Here is a 14,309-nt window from a genome sequence, read left to right as displayed (position 1 = left end):
CATCTGCGTATTTCATAAACAACCCTTGGGTAGTAATGGTTTGCTACAAGTAGATATTCCAGCCTGATGTGTTTTGTGTACTTGGTGTCCTTTTATTCCAGGCCTTGCAGAGCAGTTAAGGCCATTGTAGTGCTACTTTTAAAAATATATTATAAAATAATAAAAGATAAAATAACTAAAATTGAATGAATATTAAAAAAGAAAAATCCACAACTAACATCATACACAATGGCTGCTCAGTCTTTTGGTTAAGACCAAGAGTGTAATAGGCCAAGAGTTGGGCCTGGTGGCTCACGCTTGTAATCTCAGGCTGAGGCAGGAGGATTTTTGCAAGTTTGAGACCAGCCTGGCTACAAAGTGAGCTCAATACTAGCCTAAATTGCATAGCAAGAGCCTGTCTCAAAATAAGGGGTAATGGGCCAGGGATATTAGCTCAGCAGCATAGCACCTGCCTGGTAAGTGCAAAGTCATGAGTTTTAATTCCTAGTACCAAAGGGGGAAAAAAAAGGATCAAGTGTAATATCATATGCAATGCTAAGAATGAAGAGATAAATCAATGATTTGTCACTATTCAGCATAGTTCTAGCTAGAAAAATTAGTCAAGAAAGGAGATAAAATCTACCCGAGTTGAAAAAAGTATTAAAATTATCTCTGCATATGACATGATCTTATATGTAAAAAACTCTATAAAAAGTTCACATCAGGGCCAGGGATTTAGCTCAGCAGTGTAAGTGCCTGCCAGTACCAAAATACAAAAAAACAAAAAACCACACCAAAAACATGGTGGCAAATACTGATAATCTCAGCACTCTTGAAGCTGAAGCAGGAGGATCACTGTGAATTTGAAGCCAGCCAGAACTCCATAGTGAGTTAAAGGTCAGCCTGAACCACATAGCAAGACTGTCTCAAAATACAAATAAAATAAAATCCACATTAAAATGTTACAGGATAGCCAGGCACGATGGCACATGCCTGTAATCCCAGCACCTAGGAGGCTGAGGCAGAAGGATCACCACAAGTTTGAGGCCAGCCTAGGCTTCATAGTGAACTCAAAGCTAGCCTGAGGAGAGAGGGAAGAACATGGCGGATAGATAGCTGCAGCCTCGGAGGCTCTCTGAGAAACCGCACTTGAAATCCAGGAATCGTGCCGGGCAGGAAGTCCTAGGCAAGGGGGAATATTCTTTTTTTTTTTTAATCAGTACCAGGGATTGAACTCAGGACTGTCCGTTTGCAAGGCAGGCGCTTATGCCATTGAGCTAAATCCCTAGCCCAAGGGGGGGGGGATATTCTTTGCCGACCCAGGAACGAACTAAATTAAGAGAAACCAACTAGAAACGCAATCCCGGTGATACAGCAGGAACAAATAAGGTCTCGGCACGGAAGCCGGACCTCGCGCCACTGGAAACTGCGATCTGAATTTCCTGCAGCCGCTGTTGCGTCCCGGTTGGCACAGCGGGGAGAGAGGCGAGAAAGCTCGAAAGTGGGAAGCGTTGAATGGAGTTAGGAGCAGGGCTGGCCAGGTGCCCTGTATCAACCTGCGGTGAATGAGCGGATCAGAACCCTTCGATAGAGAAGGAGGCTTCAGCGGAGGACATACTCGGACGGGCAGACTTCCCGGAACAAGATGCTGTAGTGACTTCAGTCACATATCCCCCTCTCAAGCGGAATTGGTGGGGAGTGCCTGGCCTGCGAGACGCCGCTGGCTGAGACCCAGTAGGCTAGCCCAACCCAGGTCCCAGCGCCTGGAGGTGCACCCTAGCGACGAAGCCTTCGGTAGGTTGATCTGAAGGGGCGGGCCCGGAATAGACTGCCCAGGTCTCTGTCTCCCTGGTGCGCTGCGCTGGGCGGGAACACCCAGCCGGCACAATTCAGACTGTGGCTGACAGGGAAGGAAGCCGGGCCTCCTATATACACTTATATATAAGGAACAAAGCCACCCCCACCTTGCAGTCCTGGGACTCATCCCACCCCCCAAAGACCCCATTCTGCCAGCTAAGAGCTTGATCTTTGGGCAGATGGGGAGCCAGGTTTCAGAACTGGCTAGTTTTGCTTTCACTTTTGATTCCTCTTGAAATGACAGAGGAACCAGGAAAGACCAGGGAAGTGTCCTTCTCTTCCTGGCGTGGGTGCTTGTCTGTAGCAGCTGCAACCTCTGCGGGTGCCTCTGTGTCCACAGAGCCAGAGCTGTGACCACGGCAGCTGCTGTCGAGCCCGGCCTTCAGGATGGCAGTCAAGGAGTCTTCCCAGCGGCTGGACAGAGAGCTGTACTCCAGGCAGCTGTGAGCCTTGTGGTGGGGGAGGAAGCCGGTGGTCTTCGGATTTCTGGGCTCAACTGCTTGCCCTTCTGCTGCCCATTCACAGGCCTGTGCTGGGTCTACCTGCTATGCAGAGAATTCAGGAAGCCAAGGTCCTGCTGTCAGGCCTACAGGGCCTGGGGGCTGAGGTGGCCAAGAACCTGGTTCTGATGGGTGTAGGCAGCCTCACCTTGCACGATCCCCAGCCCACCTGCTGGTCTGACCTGGCTGCTCAGGTAAGGGTCCTGGGTGGCTTCCATTTCTCAGATCAGAGTGGGGTCAGGACCAGGGGAGTCTGCTCAGGCCTTACTGGGTCTCTCTCTAGTTTTTGCTCTCAGAGAAGGACTTGGGAAAGAGCAGGGCTGAAGCCTCTCAAAAACATTTGGCTCAACTCAATGAAGCTGTCCAGGTCTTCGTCCATGCCAGTGACATTACCGAGGACCTACTGTTGAAGTTCCAGGTGCCTTCCCTGGTCCCAGCTCCAGGCCAGCTCCCTCTACACACACACACACACACACACACACACACACACACACCCGGTCTATGGCAGGGACTGCTAGGCAGTGGCTCTGGCCCCGCTAATTGTGATGTTCACCTAGGTGGTGGTACTGACCTCCTCAAAGCTGGAGGATCAGCTGACGATGGGTGCCTTATGCCACAAGCATGGAGTCTGCTTTATAATGGCTGACACTCGGGGCCTTGTAGGGTAAGCCTAGCTGCCTAGCCTAGCACATCTTAGCCAGCCTTTGTTCACATGCTGTCCACAGCTGTGAGTTTGATCCATTGCCCCCCTACCCAGCCTCAGGCCTGTCCCATTCTCCCTTCCAATTCTGGTCCCCAGTTCTACCCCTCCAATTCTGGTCCCCAGTTCTGCCCTTGAGTTCCTGCAGATCTGCTGTACTAAACCCCACCCCCAAACTGTAGTTTACAGTTCTCTCTCTCTTTTCTCTTTCAATTTGAGCCTACTGGTCCTGTCCTAGTGTTCCCTACCCTTAATCACAATCTATGAACCACCTCAGTGACCCCTGCCACTTCACACTAGGCAAGTGTTCTCTGACTTTGGTGATGAGTTTGTAGTAAATGACCCCACAGAGACGGAACCTCTGTCGCCTGACATCCAGCACATCACCCAGGTAGGTGTGAGGATATGGGAATTTACCTGCTGGCCAGAGAAGGGTTGCCAGGGTCTATGAAAGGTAGGTACGGGCACCCTAAGCCAAGGCATCTCTCACTCAGTGCTCCCCTGACATCCTCACTCTAAGAGAAGAAGACAAGGAGCTCTCTTTCTGTGACGGGGACTTGGTGACTTTCTCAGGCATTGAGGACATGGTTGAGCTCAATGGCTGTCCTTCCCAACCCATCCACGTACAGAGTAAGCTGATCCCTCTGTCCCCATGGGGGTGCACATGCCCAGTCCTTGGAGCTGGGTTCCCCTTCATCTTTGCCAGGGTGTAGCAAGGTGGAAGACAAATACTATGCAAGGCAGAATGGCACTGAAAACTACTCAGGTTCAGGGGTTGGATCTTTCCCAGAGGATCGGTCCTTGGAAGTTGAGGACACATCAACGTTTTCCCCCTACTTATGCGGCGGGACTGTCACCAAAGACAAGGGATCTGAGACTGTTAGACATGTGAGTTGGGTGCATCTAGAGGGGGAGCACTTACGCAGGAGAGGGCTGGGGGAAGGCAGGCAGGGTCTGGACCTGATTCTGAGCTGCCCTTGCAGAAGCCTCTGGACAGAGCCTTGCTGGAGCCCTGTGTTGTGGCTTCAAATGCCTGTGAAGTTCGCCGTGCTCTTTGCCTGCATCAAGCCTTCCGTGCGCTACACGAGTTCCAGCACCTCTATGGTCGGCCTCTGCAGCCCTGGGATCCTGTGAGTAACCATCGCACCACCTCCAGTCTGACTACCTCGGATCTCAGCTGCCAGATCTCACCTCTGTGACTGACCCTTCATTGGTCCACATTTATGCCCCAGAGGCAGTGCATCCACTCAGAAAAAGGACATGAAAAGCATTATCTTTTGTGGGGTACTGTAGTGGGGAACCAATCTAGGGTATTTAGGGTATTGTACTACATGCCAGGCAAGCACTTTTTCTCTCCTCCTCCTCCTCTTTTTTTTTGTCTTTTTTGAGATGGGGTCTTGCTATGCAGTTCAGGCTGGCCTTGAGCTCACTTTGTAGCCCAGGCTGGTCTCAAAGTCTCAATGATCCTCCTACCTCAGCCTCCTGAGTGCTGGGATTACAGGCGTGAGCCACCACACCTGGCTTCTTCTTCTTCTTTCTCTCTCCCCAATCTCTTTCTTTCTTTTTAGACAGGCTCTCACTACATAGCCCAGGCTGACCTCAAATTCTCAGTGATCCTCTTGCCTCAGCCTTTCTGAGTGCTGGGATTACAGGTGTATGCCACAGCTTTCTCTCTCTCTCTCTCTCTCTCTCTCTCTCTCTCTCTCTCTCTCTCTCTCTGTCTTTGTTTTTGTTTTGAGACAGGGTCTCAGTAAAGTTGCCCAGGCTGGCCTCAAACTTGCAATTCTCCTGCCTCAGCCTCCCAAGTAGTAACTGAGTTTATAGGCGTATGCTCCTATACCCAGCTGAAAATCACTATCTTTAGACTAGACACTAGGGCTATGAAAATGCCAGGCACACAGCTTTGATCTTAGTTCTGTCCTAATCAAGCCAGAAGCTGCACCCCAGACTGATATTCTTCTAGGCCTCTGTTTTGCACTGGTCATCTTCTGGTGGTGCCACCCAGGCTGGTTACTGTGCCAGGTCTTCTCTCATAGGCTTCTGCTTCCCATTCTGTAGAACAGGATGGCTGACTGCCTGAAGGCTTTGTGTGAGGGTGGAACTTAGGCTGGGGATGCTGTGCCTACAGAGACCCATCCCACAGGTGGATGCAGAGATCATGGTAACCCTTGCCCGGAACCTGGGACCACTGAAGGAGGCAGAAGAAGAGCCACTGGATGAAGCCCTGGTGCGGATGGTGGCCCTGAGTAGTGCTGGTGTCCTGAGCCCCATGGCAGCCATTCTGGGGGCAGTGGCTGCCCAGGAAGTCGTGAAGGTGGGCATGGATGGGGAAGGTCATGGGGTGGGGAGGCTTATGGGTCAGTGTGTGCCAGCCCTAGAGGGTTCACCAACCTAGATACAGGCTTCAGTTGGATCTGAGGGGCTTAGGTGTGGACAAACACCCTTACAATTGAAGTGTTGGCCCCTAGGCAATCTCCAAAAAGTTTATGCCCCTGGACCAGTGGCTATACTTCGATGCCCTCGACTGTCTTCCAGAAGATGAGAAATTCCTTCCCAATCCTGAGGACTGTGCCTTGGTGAGACTTGGGGTGGGGGTGCAAGCCTTGTCCAAAATCAGGGCTGGAGGAGAAGCATAAAGAATGGTCCTAAGTTACTGGGTTAACATCTCAGTACAACGAGGAGATGCAGCAAAAGCTGTCAATTGTCACAGACTCCTCTCTCTGTCCTCTAGAAAGATTGGCGCTATGATGGACAAATTGCAGTGTTTGGGGCTGGTTTTCAGGAGACACTCAGTTGCCAGCGCTACCTCCTGGTGAGCTGTGGGGTGAGGGTGAGCATATATTTGGGAGAGCCAATTCAGGCCCCTGATTAAGGCTGCTTCTCACAATAGGTGGGTGCTGGTGCCATTGGCTGTGAGCTACTCAAAGGCTTTGCATTAATGGGCCTGGGAGCTGGAACTAGTGGAAGCGTGACTGTTGTAGACATGGACCACATAGAGTACTCCAACCTCAGCCGTCAGTTCCTCTTCAGGCCCTGGGACATTGGTGTAAGTGCCAGCCCCTCTTTCACTTATATCCTAGACTGCCCTCCCGTCATGCCCCTGTACCAAACATCTTTTTCCCTTTTTTTCCAGAAATCCAAGGCAGAAGTGGCTGCTGCGGCTACCCAAGATCTGAATCCAGACTTAGAGGTCACAGCTTACACCCGAATCCTGGATCACACCACTGAGGACATCTACGCAGACAACTTCTTTTCCCATGTAGATGGAGTGGTTGCTGCCGTGGACACTTTCAAGGCCCGTGAGTGTTTAACTCAGCTTAGCACTTACCCAAGTCTGTGCCAGTCCCACTCTGAGCCTCTGCCCTCTTGCCAGGGTACTACCTGTCTGCTCGCTGCATCCACTACCTGAAGCCACTGCTAGAGGCAGGCACACTGGGCACTAAGGGCAGTGCTTCAGTGTTCGTGCCACATGTAACTGAGGTTTATAAAGGACCTGTGGAAGCTTCTGAAGGTGCCCCCGCCCCTGTCTGCACCTTGCGGTACTTCCCTGGCACATACGAGCACACCCTGCAGGTAAGCACATGCCATGCCACCCAGCTCAGCACTGGGTTGCAGGCCCATGCCTTCTCTGATAGCTCATGGTCCTTCTTCCCCCACAGTGGGCTCAGAATGAATTTGAGGAACTCTTTCGACTGCCTGCAGAGACCATCAACCGCTACCAACAGTAAGGGCCCCAAGAGAGATGGAGGGAGGTCCAGGGCTCTGAGCCCAGTGCTCAGCCTGCAGCTCTCCCGTCTCTCAGCAGGGCAGCTACTTCCTTGGAAGATGTGAGTGGGCTACAGATGCTAACCTCACTGCAACTGCTGCTAGGTGTCCTGCGAGTGCGCCCACAGACCTGGCAAGACTGTGTGGAGTGGGCCCTTGGCCACTGGCGACTACGCTTCTGTGATGACATCATACGGCTGCTGAGGCTCTTCCCACCTTATAAAGTGGGTGGTTAGGAGTTGAGCAGCTGAGGACTTGGGGGAACTAGACTGAACTTAGCAACCTGTGTGTCCCTAGGTGCATGAGGATGGAGCTCCGTTCTGGTCAGGTCCCAAACAGTGCCCCCAGCCCCTGGAATTTGACATCAGCCAAGTGAGTGGGGGTTCCCTGGAGAGACTTTCATGCAGATGTACAGATGGTGAGAGAGAGCCATGTTCGCTCACATATGGGTGTCCATATGTGAAGCGAATACTCAGCAGACCCACAGATGGGCCGTGGGCCCCACTCCATCTCTCATTCGTGGTCCTTCATACCCATGTATCTGCTTCTGCTCTGCTCTGGCTGCAGGACATGCACTTCCTCTACATACTGGCAGCTGCCAACCTGTATGCCCAGATGCACGGGCTACCTGGCTCATTAGATCAGCCTGCACTCAGGGTACTGCTGAAGTTGCTGCTACAGACTGACCCCCCGCATGTGGCCTCCATCTTCCATAGGGAAACAGCTAAATCTGGTGAGATTCCTGGCCCTTCCCCCATCCTGGCACTCAAAGGCTGATCCTATCTTCAGCCCGCACTGCAGAAAGAAGATAGGCTCGGGCTGGGGATTTAGCTTAGCGGCATAAGCACCTGCCTTGCAAGTGTGTGGTCGTGAGTTTGATCCCTGGTACTGGTAAAAAAGAAAAAGACAAAAAACAAACAAACAAAAAGAAGATAGGGTCTTGGGTCCCTACAACCAACTTGCTACCTCTCAGGCCCTCTTACCTCACTTCTCTCTCTAGCCCCCTCTTCTGGCCCCAGCAGCAGCTCTTCTCCCTGCTGCCTATTGCATATTCCGGTTCTCTTGGGAAAATGGTGTAGTTGTGGACAGCCACATGGGTATGAGCGTATGCACAGACCCAGAAAGGCTGTAGCATCAATTGGTGGGCTCCTTGGGCATGATCAAGAAGCAGTGATGGTCTTGGCAGACACCAAGAATAGGTACAAAGTTCCAGGAAGAACACAGGAGACAAAGGACACTCAGCATCTACTCCCCTAACAGACCCTGAACAGCTGAAAGAACTACAGGAATCCCTGGAAGTCTGGACCAAGGGCCCTGCCCTGAAGCCCCTGGTGTTTGGCAAGGTAGGATTCTAAGTGGAGGTGGTAGGTATTTGGGCTGGGGAGATTGTAAAGGAAAGTGAGGAGCAGAAGAGTAGACGCAATTCTCCTCCCAGGGGCCCCCTCCAAACAGCCCACTCTCCTTGAGCCTCAGCCTCATCATGTGGTGAAGGAGAAATGGTGAACAACCACCTACAGACCTGTTAGGAGACCTAGCTGAGGCACACAGTGGCCATGGTGAGGGCCGCTGCTGCGGTGTTCACTCTACTGTCATTTGGGTCTTAAAGAATGAAGACAGCCACTTCCACGTGGACTTTGTGAGAGCAGCAGCTAGCCTGAGATCTCAGAACTACGGGATCTCAGAACCAGCAGACTATGCTCAGGTAACCCCAGCCCTTGGGGCTTAGGCCTGGAAATAGGGGCCAAACCCTAGTGCTACACTGTAGGCAAGCCCAGATTTCCTGTTCTTGTCAGAGCAAGAGAATCATGAGTCAGATCATCCCAGCCATTGCCACCACCACAGCAGCAGTGGCAGGCCTGCTGGGCCTAGAGATGTACAAAGTGGTGGGCAGCCCACGACCTGTTGGTGCCTTTCGTCATACCTACCTGGACCTGGCTGGAAACCGCCTCGAACGCTCTGTACCTTCTGCCCCAGCCATCCAGAACGTAAGCCCTTGACACCTTACCCCTACTACCCCTACACTTGGGTTTTCTCTGAACCCACCCAAACAGGCCCCACTCTAAACCTGGTGTGGTGGCACATACCTGTCATCTCAACCACTAAGGAGGGCTGAGGCAAGAGGATCTCAAAATCAAGGCTAGCCTGAGCAACTTAGTGAGAGCCTTTCCAAAATAAAAAGGGCTGGCAGAAGCTCTGGCTTCAATTTCCAGTACAAAAACAAAAACAAAAACAAGCACAGGCCCACTCTAGCTTTCTGGCACTCTCTAGAACCCAGACAGTGGGGGAGTCCTCAAGCTTCCCTCTGGCCCCCTTCCTGCTAGGAAGCCAGGCTGGGACCTGTCAGACACAGGAAGCAGCCATCAGCCACTCCCCCACTCACATACATACTCCCACCCCCACTCCCACCACAAACAAAGAGTCCAGGGTCTGGGGGAGCTGCAGCTTTAACTCATTAGTGGAGCCAGACATCCCTACAGCCCCCTCCTTCCCAGGAACATCTGAGGGGGGAGATGTTAGCAAGCAGGAGGAGGTAGGAAAGGGGGACCAGGGCCGCAGCCCTGGAAAGAGTCCAGATTCTCCCTGCAGGGCCCTGGCCTGTGTCCCCTCAAGGCTGAGTTAAAAGGCACCAGGCTGGCCACAAGGTGTGAGGGTCTGCAGTCCCACAGGAATGTGTTCTTGGGTCACAGGCGTAAGTTTGCCAGAATCTGGGCATCTCTGGTGTGTGGGCATGGAGGTAACAAGCTTGCACATTTGTGTGCCAGATAGATGTGCAGGGCTCTTCCTCAGTGTGGATATGCATGGATGTGCCTGTGGGTACACACGTGGGTGTTCCTGGGCTAGCACTCATGTGTGCTCCTATGAGTACAGGGCTGGGAACGCCTCTGATTGTGTGTACAGGCTCTGGTGTAGCTGCCATTTCCTCCAGGGAAAGGGGGCAGAGGGAATGCCAAGGGGAGAGGGCAGAGGTCACTGGTCAACACTGGGGTTTGCTGGGTAGCTCTGGGGTCCCTCTGGACACAGGACACAGAGCCCCTTTATGAAGTGCTCCACCTCTAAGCAGCACACAAGCTGCCTTTGTCCATAGAACAAAGGCAGAGGGAGCCCCCATCTTGCATCTAGCCCAGTCTCAGTTCACCCCCAATGTGTTGTCTAAGGGGCTGGCAAGACCTTCTTGTCCTGGATTCTGGCTGCTGCCACCCTTCTGTCCTCAGCTCTGGACACCAGAACCTTGTAACTCTTAAAAAAGAGAAGGAAATATGATAGGAAGCAGAGGCCTCTGTGACAGATGTGTCCTTACTAGGATCTCTGAGACAGAAGGGCCCTCGTGATCACTATGCCCTTGGCCCCAATGTATACAGGAATAGTCGAAGGCCCTATAAGGGTGGGCAAATAGGATGTGTCCCCAGCCCTCAGCGTTGCATTTGAGGAACACACAGCTTTATCAGAGACTGCAGCAGCCTGGCTCTTGTTTCCTCAGGAAGCACCACCCCCTCGCCCCCACCCCCAGCAACTGGCCTGCGTGATGGATCATCTGTTTCCCTGTGTGGGCCCCATAGCCCCATTTCCTGTGCTGGCCCCAGCCTGGGCCCAGATTCCACCTTTCACCCCCCACTCCCTGGCTCAGCTTCCTGCCTATAGTCCAGCTCCTCCCCTAATAAAGGCTGCTAGGAACTGGGACACGGGGTTGCAACTTGGATGAGCAGTCTCTCATTCCTCCCCACGTCTTCCCCCAGTTCCATCACCTGCAGTGGACCCATTGGGACCGCCTGAAGGTACATGCTGGGCATCCCGAGATGACACTGGAATCGTTGCTGGCCCATCTCCAGGTGTGCCCTTTCTCCACTCTATCTCAGCTCTGCCCAGCCTGGCTCAGCAGGCATCTGACTCATGTCTTTCTAGGAGCATCATGGGCTGAAGGTGACAATGCTGCTGTATGACAATGCCCTTCTCTATTCAGCCCAAGATTCTGCTGAATGTCAGGCTCAGCGCCTGCCCCTCAGGTGAGCCTGCATCTGGTTAATGCCCTGCCTGCCTCTGGAAGTTTAAGAGTGGGGGACACACAGCCATTCTTTTTCCTGACCCCACTCTGGGCCCCTTACACCTTCTTGAAGCATTCTTTGACCAAATGGAGCTAACAAATGGACTGGGGGTGGGGCAGGACTGAAGGCCTGAGGAGGGGCTGCTTTAGGGGCTGCCTGCTGGGCCTCCCCCACTGGCTCCGCATACCCTGCTCAGCCCCCTTTCATGGCCCACTCCCAGGGGACCTACAACTTCCTGCCTCCTGCCTGCCAGCCAACTGCTCCTAAAATAGTTTCAGATGTTTCCTGTCTTGAGCTACTCCTGCTCCTGGTTTGAGCTCCAGAGGGCCACTAGCACCCCCAAGCTCATGCCAGGCTGGCTGTTTTCCTCTATTCACCTCAGTTCATACCATACCAGGGTGACAGAACTGGTTCAGCAGGTGACAGGCTGGGTGCCTGAGCCTGAACGACAGCGGGTGCTGGTGCTGGAGCTGAGCTGTGAGGGTGAAGAGGACGACACAGCCTTCCCACCTCTGCACTATGAGCTGTTGTAAAGAACCCTGCACTCAGCTTCGTGCAGCCCTGGGCAGAGCCCTGAATCCTGAGGCCACAGCAGGCACTCAATAAAACCTGTTGAAGAAAGCCATGAATGGAGAAGATGGACATAGGGCGGTGGAACACATGGGAGTGACATGACCCTGGAGGGAAAGCAGAGACTTCACATTTGCCCACCTGGACTGTGCTTTGAGGGGCTGGAGCTGCCTCCAGGAGCCTCAGGGGTATGGAATCAACAGTGTATAAAAAGGCTTTTATTGATGCAGGCTGGAGGGCAGGATCAGAGGTAGCTGACATCATTGCATATGATGGGTTGGCGGCTGCGGCAGTTCATGAGGGCTGCAAATCGTGAGACATCTGCAGGCAGTTCAGGATCTGGTTGAGGTGGGCATGAGAGCCGCTTCCCTGCCATAGCAGCTCGCCGAGCCCTGGCCAGCTGGCGCCGCAGCTGCTCAGAGAGACCAAGCAAGAACTGAGGGGGGCGAGGACGAGCTCGGGGTGCACCTCCATCACCTCCCTCGCCTGCTGCCTCAGGCAGCTCCATCCAGTTGTGAACTAAGTCAGCAAAGCAGTTATCCCCTAGCACCAGAGGCTGGCGACTGCGACCCCTGTTCAGCAGGGCTGCTGTCCAGTCCTCTGCTTCCAGTCCCTGCCAATGCTCCAAGCAGGCATCTGGGGTGGACTTGGGCCGTGGACGGTGTGCAGATGGGGTGCTGTTCACAGGTGCCATGTTGGACAGTGGAAGGCCACTGACTGAGAGCCGCTGACTCTGAAGGGGCCGTCCCTGACGTGCTTGGCGCTGGAGTACAGGCAGCTCTTCTTCTTGCCATGTGCTGCCTGATACCTCTGAGAAGCCTGAGTCCCAGTCTAGACTGTGCTCTCTGTGACCCCCCAAGCCCGCACCCCTGTTTTCTGTCACCAAGGCTTCTTCCTCCTCTTCCCCCACACAGCAAACAGAGTCTTCCAGGAAATCTGAGGCCCCAAGCTGGTGGCTGGGCTGCATACCTGGGTCAGTTTTGGGGGGTGGCTGCAGGGGACCAGGCAATGGGGATGAGCCTGTGTGCCGGTTACACAACTGAAGGGGAAGAGAGAGCAGAAGTTGAAGGGGTATTTCTTGTCACCCCTGTGTGCCTGGCCAGATCAGCTCTGAGAACAGAGGGTCCAGAGAACTTTAAAGGACTGCTGGCTGGGGCAGTGGGGTGGAAAGTGAGCACAGGGCAGGGACGGGGGCCTTGGCAGTGAAGCAGACCTGGTGGCAGTGCAGCAGGCTGCAGCATGCAGAGCCAGGCAAGTCGGCACCCGCCACCAGGGCTTGCACTGAGAAATAAGTCCTGCCTGGGTTTGGGAGGGGTGTCCTGTGCCTCTTGGGGGCTGTATATCCTCAAAGCCCAAAGTGTCTTTCAGAAAGAGAGAGAGAGCGCGCTTGCTAGGTGACTGATAGGGGAAGGAGGCAGGAAGGTTGAGGTAAGCAGCGTCCACAGCAGCGCCAAGCCTCTTTAGGTCCTTGGCACACCCAGCATCGGCCCAAAAGAAGTCCCCTCGGACTACCCTCCTCCCGCACGGACCGGCAGCATGGCCGCCTGGGCGGCTGTTACCTGATGCCCAGAGCAGCTCACTCAGCTGTCTAAAACCTCGGGCCATCTGGCCGCCCCGCCCCCTCCCGACTCGGGTGGGCACCCAAGTTGAGCGGCACCGAGCACCCCACAGGCATACTCCGTGCCACACCCACTCCCACGCCTCACCATTTCCCGGCGGAGCTGGCTCAGGAAGCCGTCCAGCCGCGCGCTGTGCATGTTGGTGCCAGAGCGCCCGCTGGGCCTGCCAGCTCCTCCTCGACCCAGAGGATCGGCGCAAACACGGCCCGGCTGGCGGGTCTGGCGCCCTCGCTCTCCGCCTGAGTCCAAGAAGCTCCAGCCGCCGCCGCCCCAACATCTGGCAGCCGTGCCCCGCCCCCTACGCCGCAGCCAATGGGGGTGGGGCAAGTCTGCAGGATCACCGCCCCTTGAGCACCGCCCCTCCAGCTCTTCGGGGTGGGTGATTTGGGCGTCCCACGCACACTTGGCGCTGGATCTGTGTCGAAGGGCTGGGTGGCAGATGGATGCCAGCTGAGATTCAGCCTAGGATCCCCTAGCATCCGGTGACGCGAGACCCTTCGCTTTCCCGCGGGCCTCAGCTTTCCCATTTGTCCTACGATGGAATAGCGGTCCCTCCCATTAGGACTCCGTGCTACGCCCACGTGTGTGCACAGAGATAGTGATCGTAGGACCCAGTGAAATTATGGTTCACTCGAGGACTGGCCTGTTCATGAAACTGGCCTCAGCATAGAAATGATAGGATTGGAGTTCGGAGAGTGCAGAATCTCGGGGTGTTAGGGTACCGGCCTTGGCGAAATCTCAGCAGGCGCCTTCTGGTGCCGCATCTGCTCCAAGTTGGGCTGGACCGCCCTCTAGCGGGAACCCGTCGAAGCACTGCCACCTGCTTCCCTTCTGACAGAGCACGGAGTAAGGGTCACTTGTGAGCTAACTCGAATGTTATTGACTGTCTGGTGAGGTCGCTCCAGAATCAGAGACTAAGTTCAAGGGTACAGTCTACCAAGAGACAGAACTGATCTATTAGCAGACAGGAAAATATGGGAGGATAAAGAGTAATGAGCTAGGGGGCTGGGGATTTAGCTCAGCGGCATAAGCGCCTTCCTTGCAAGCAGGCAGTCGTGAGTTCAATCCCTGGTACCGATAAAAAGGAAAAAGACAAAAAAAAAAAAAAAAAAGTAATGAGCTGGTTTGAAAGAGATTCTTCAGAAGAGGTGACATTGGAATACAATTTGATTAAGCCATCTCGAGAAGACCAGGAAGAGGCATTCTCAAGTGGACACCCAGCTTATTTCAGTGACGTTTCTATGTAAAGATCAGGGTGACGATATTAGCTTGATATTTG

The 14,309-nt window shown here is 53.9% G+C and overlaps 2 protein-coding genes across 16 annotated transcripts; one reads left to right on the top strand and one right to left on the bottom strand.

The window, feature by feature from the left end:
- The first annotated feature begins 1,082 nt into the window (after positions 1 to 1,082).
- On the top strand, positions 1,083 to 11,466 carry Uba7 (ubiquitin like modifier activating enzyme 7). Of its 15 annotated transcripts, none has more exons than XM_013159892.2 (25): positions 1,083 to 1,773; positions 2,177 to 2,279; positions 2,362 to 2,530; positions 2,620 to 2,754; positions 2,894 to 3,000; positions 3,337 to 3,427; positions 3,531 to 3,666; positions 3,743 to 3,924; positions 4,020 to 4,166; positions 5,180 to 5,350; positions 5,505 to 5,612; positions 5,768 to 5,848; positions 5,927 to 6,082; positions 6,170 to 6,335; positions 6,410 to 6,609; positions 6,696 to 6,760; positions 6,839 to 7,025; positions 7,099 to 7,173; positions 7,369 to 7,534; positions 8,062 to 8,144; positions 8,408 to 8,503; positions 8,577 to 8,786; positions 10,536 to 10,628; positions 10,702 to 10,802; positions 11,239 to 11,466. In XM_013159892.2, the coding sequence occupies exons 2-25, from the start codon at positions 2,224 to 2,226 to the stop codon at positions 11,372 to 11,374; spliced, it is 3,117 nt and encodes a 1,038-aa protein (XP_013015346.1). In that variant the 5' UTR covers positions 1,083 to 1,773; positions 2,177 to 2,223; the 3' UTR covers positions 11,375 to 11,466. The 15 variants fall into 15 exon arrangements, with proteins under 15 accessions (XP_013015346.1, XP_013015353.1, XP_063104939.1 ...); XM_013159899.3 differs by having other exon boundaries at positions 1,088 to 1,773; positions 3,827 to 3,924; positions 6,842 to 7,025; positions 8,595 to 8,786; XM_063248869.1 differs by lacking the exon at positions 1,083 to 1,773 and having other exon boundaries at positions 1,829 to 2,279; positions 10,536 to 10,574.
- A 148-nt stretch (positions 11,467 to 11,614) lies between these two features.
- On the bottom strand, positions 11,615 to 14,102 carry Inka1 (inka box actin regulator 1). Its single transcript, XM_003476677.5, has 2 exons — positions 13,118 to 14,102; positions 11,615 to 12,450 (listed from the first exon to the last, which is right to left on the bottom strand). Exons 1-2 carry the CDS (start codon positions 13,166 to 13,168, stop codon positions 11,656 to 11,658), a joined length of 846 nt encoding a protein of 281 aa, XP_003476725.1. The 5' UTR covers positions 13,169 to 14,102; the 3' UTR covers positions 11,615 to 11,655.
- Positions 14,103 to 14,309: the final 207 nt, after the last annotated feature.

This window comes from Cavia porcellus, unplaced genomic scaffold (assembly GCF_034190915.1).
Source record: "Cavia porcellus strain 051 isolate PalLab524CR breed Dunkin Hartley unplaced genomic scaffold, mCavPor4.1 scaffold_5, whole genome shotgun sequence".
NCBI classification, from domain to species: Eukaryota; Metazoa; Chordata; class Mammalia; order Rodentia; family Caviidae; genus Cavia; species Cavia porcellus.
The sequence above is the reverse complement of the archived record's forward strand: the minus strand, read 5'-3'. Positions and strand labels throughout refer to the sequence as shown.

Coding starts and splice junctions, on each gene's coding strand:
- Uba7 (XM_013159892.2), top strand. CDS start 2,224: ATGGCAGTCAAGGAGTCTTCCCAGCGGCTGGACAGAGAGCTGTACTCC. Junction 2,755..2,893: donor ACCTACTGTTGAAGTTCCAG/GTGCCTTCCCTG, acceptor ATGTTCACCTAG/GTGGTGGTACTGACCTCCTC. Junction 5,613..5,767: donor ATCCTGAGGACTGTGCCTTG/GTGAGACTTGGG, acceptor TCTGTCCTCTAG/AAAGATTGGCGCTATGATGG.
- Inka1 (XM_003476677.5), bottom strand. CDS start 13,168: ATGCACAGCGCGCGGCTGGACGGCTTCCTGAGCCAGCTCCGCCGGGAA. Junction 12,451..13,117: donor GCCAGCTCCGCCGGGAAATG/GTGAGGCGTGGG, acceptor CTTCCCCTTCAG/TTGTGTAACCGGCACACAGG.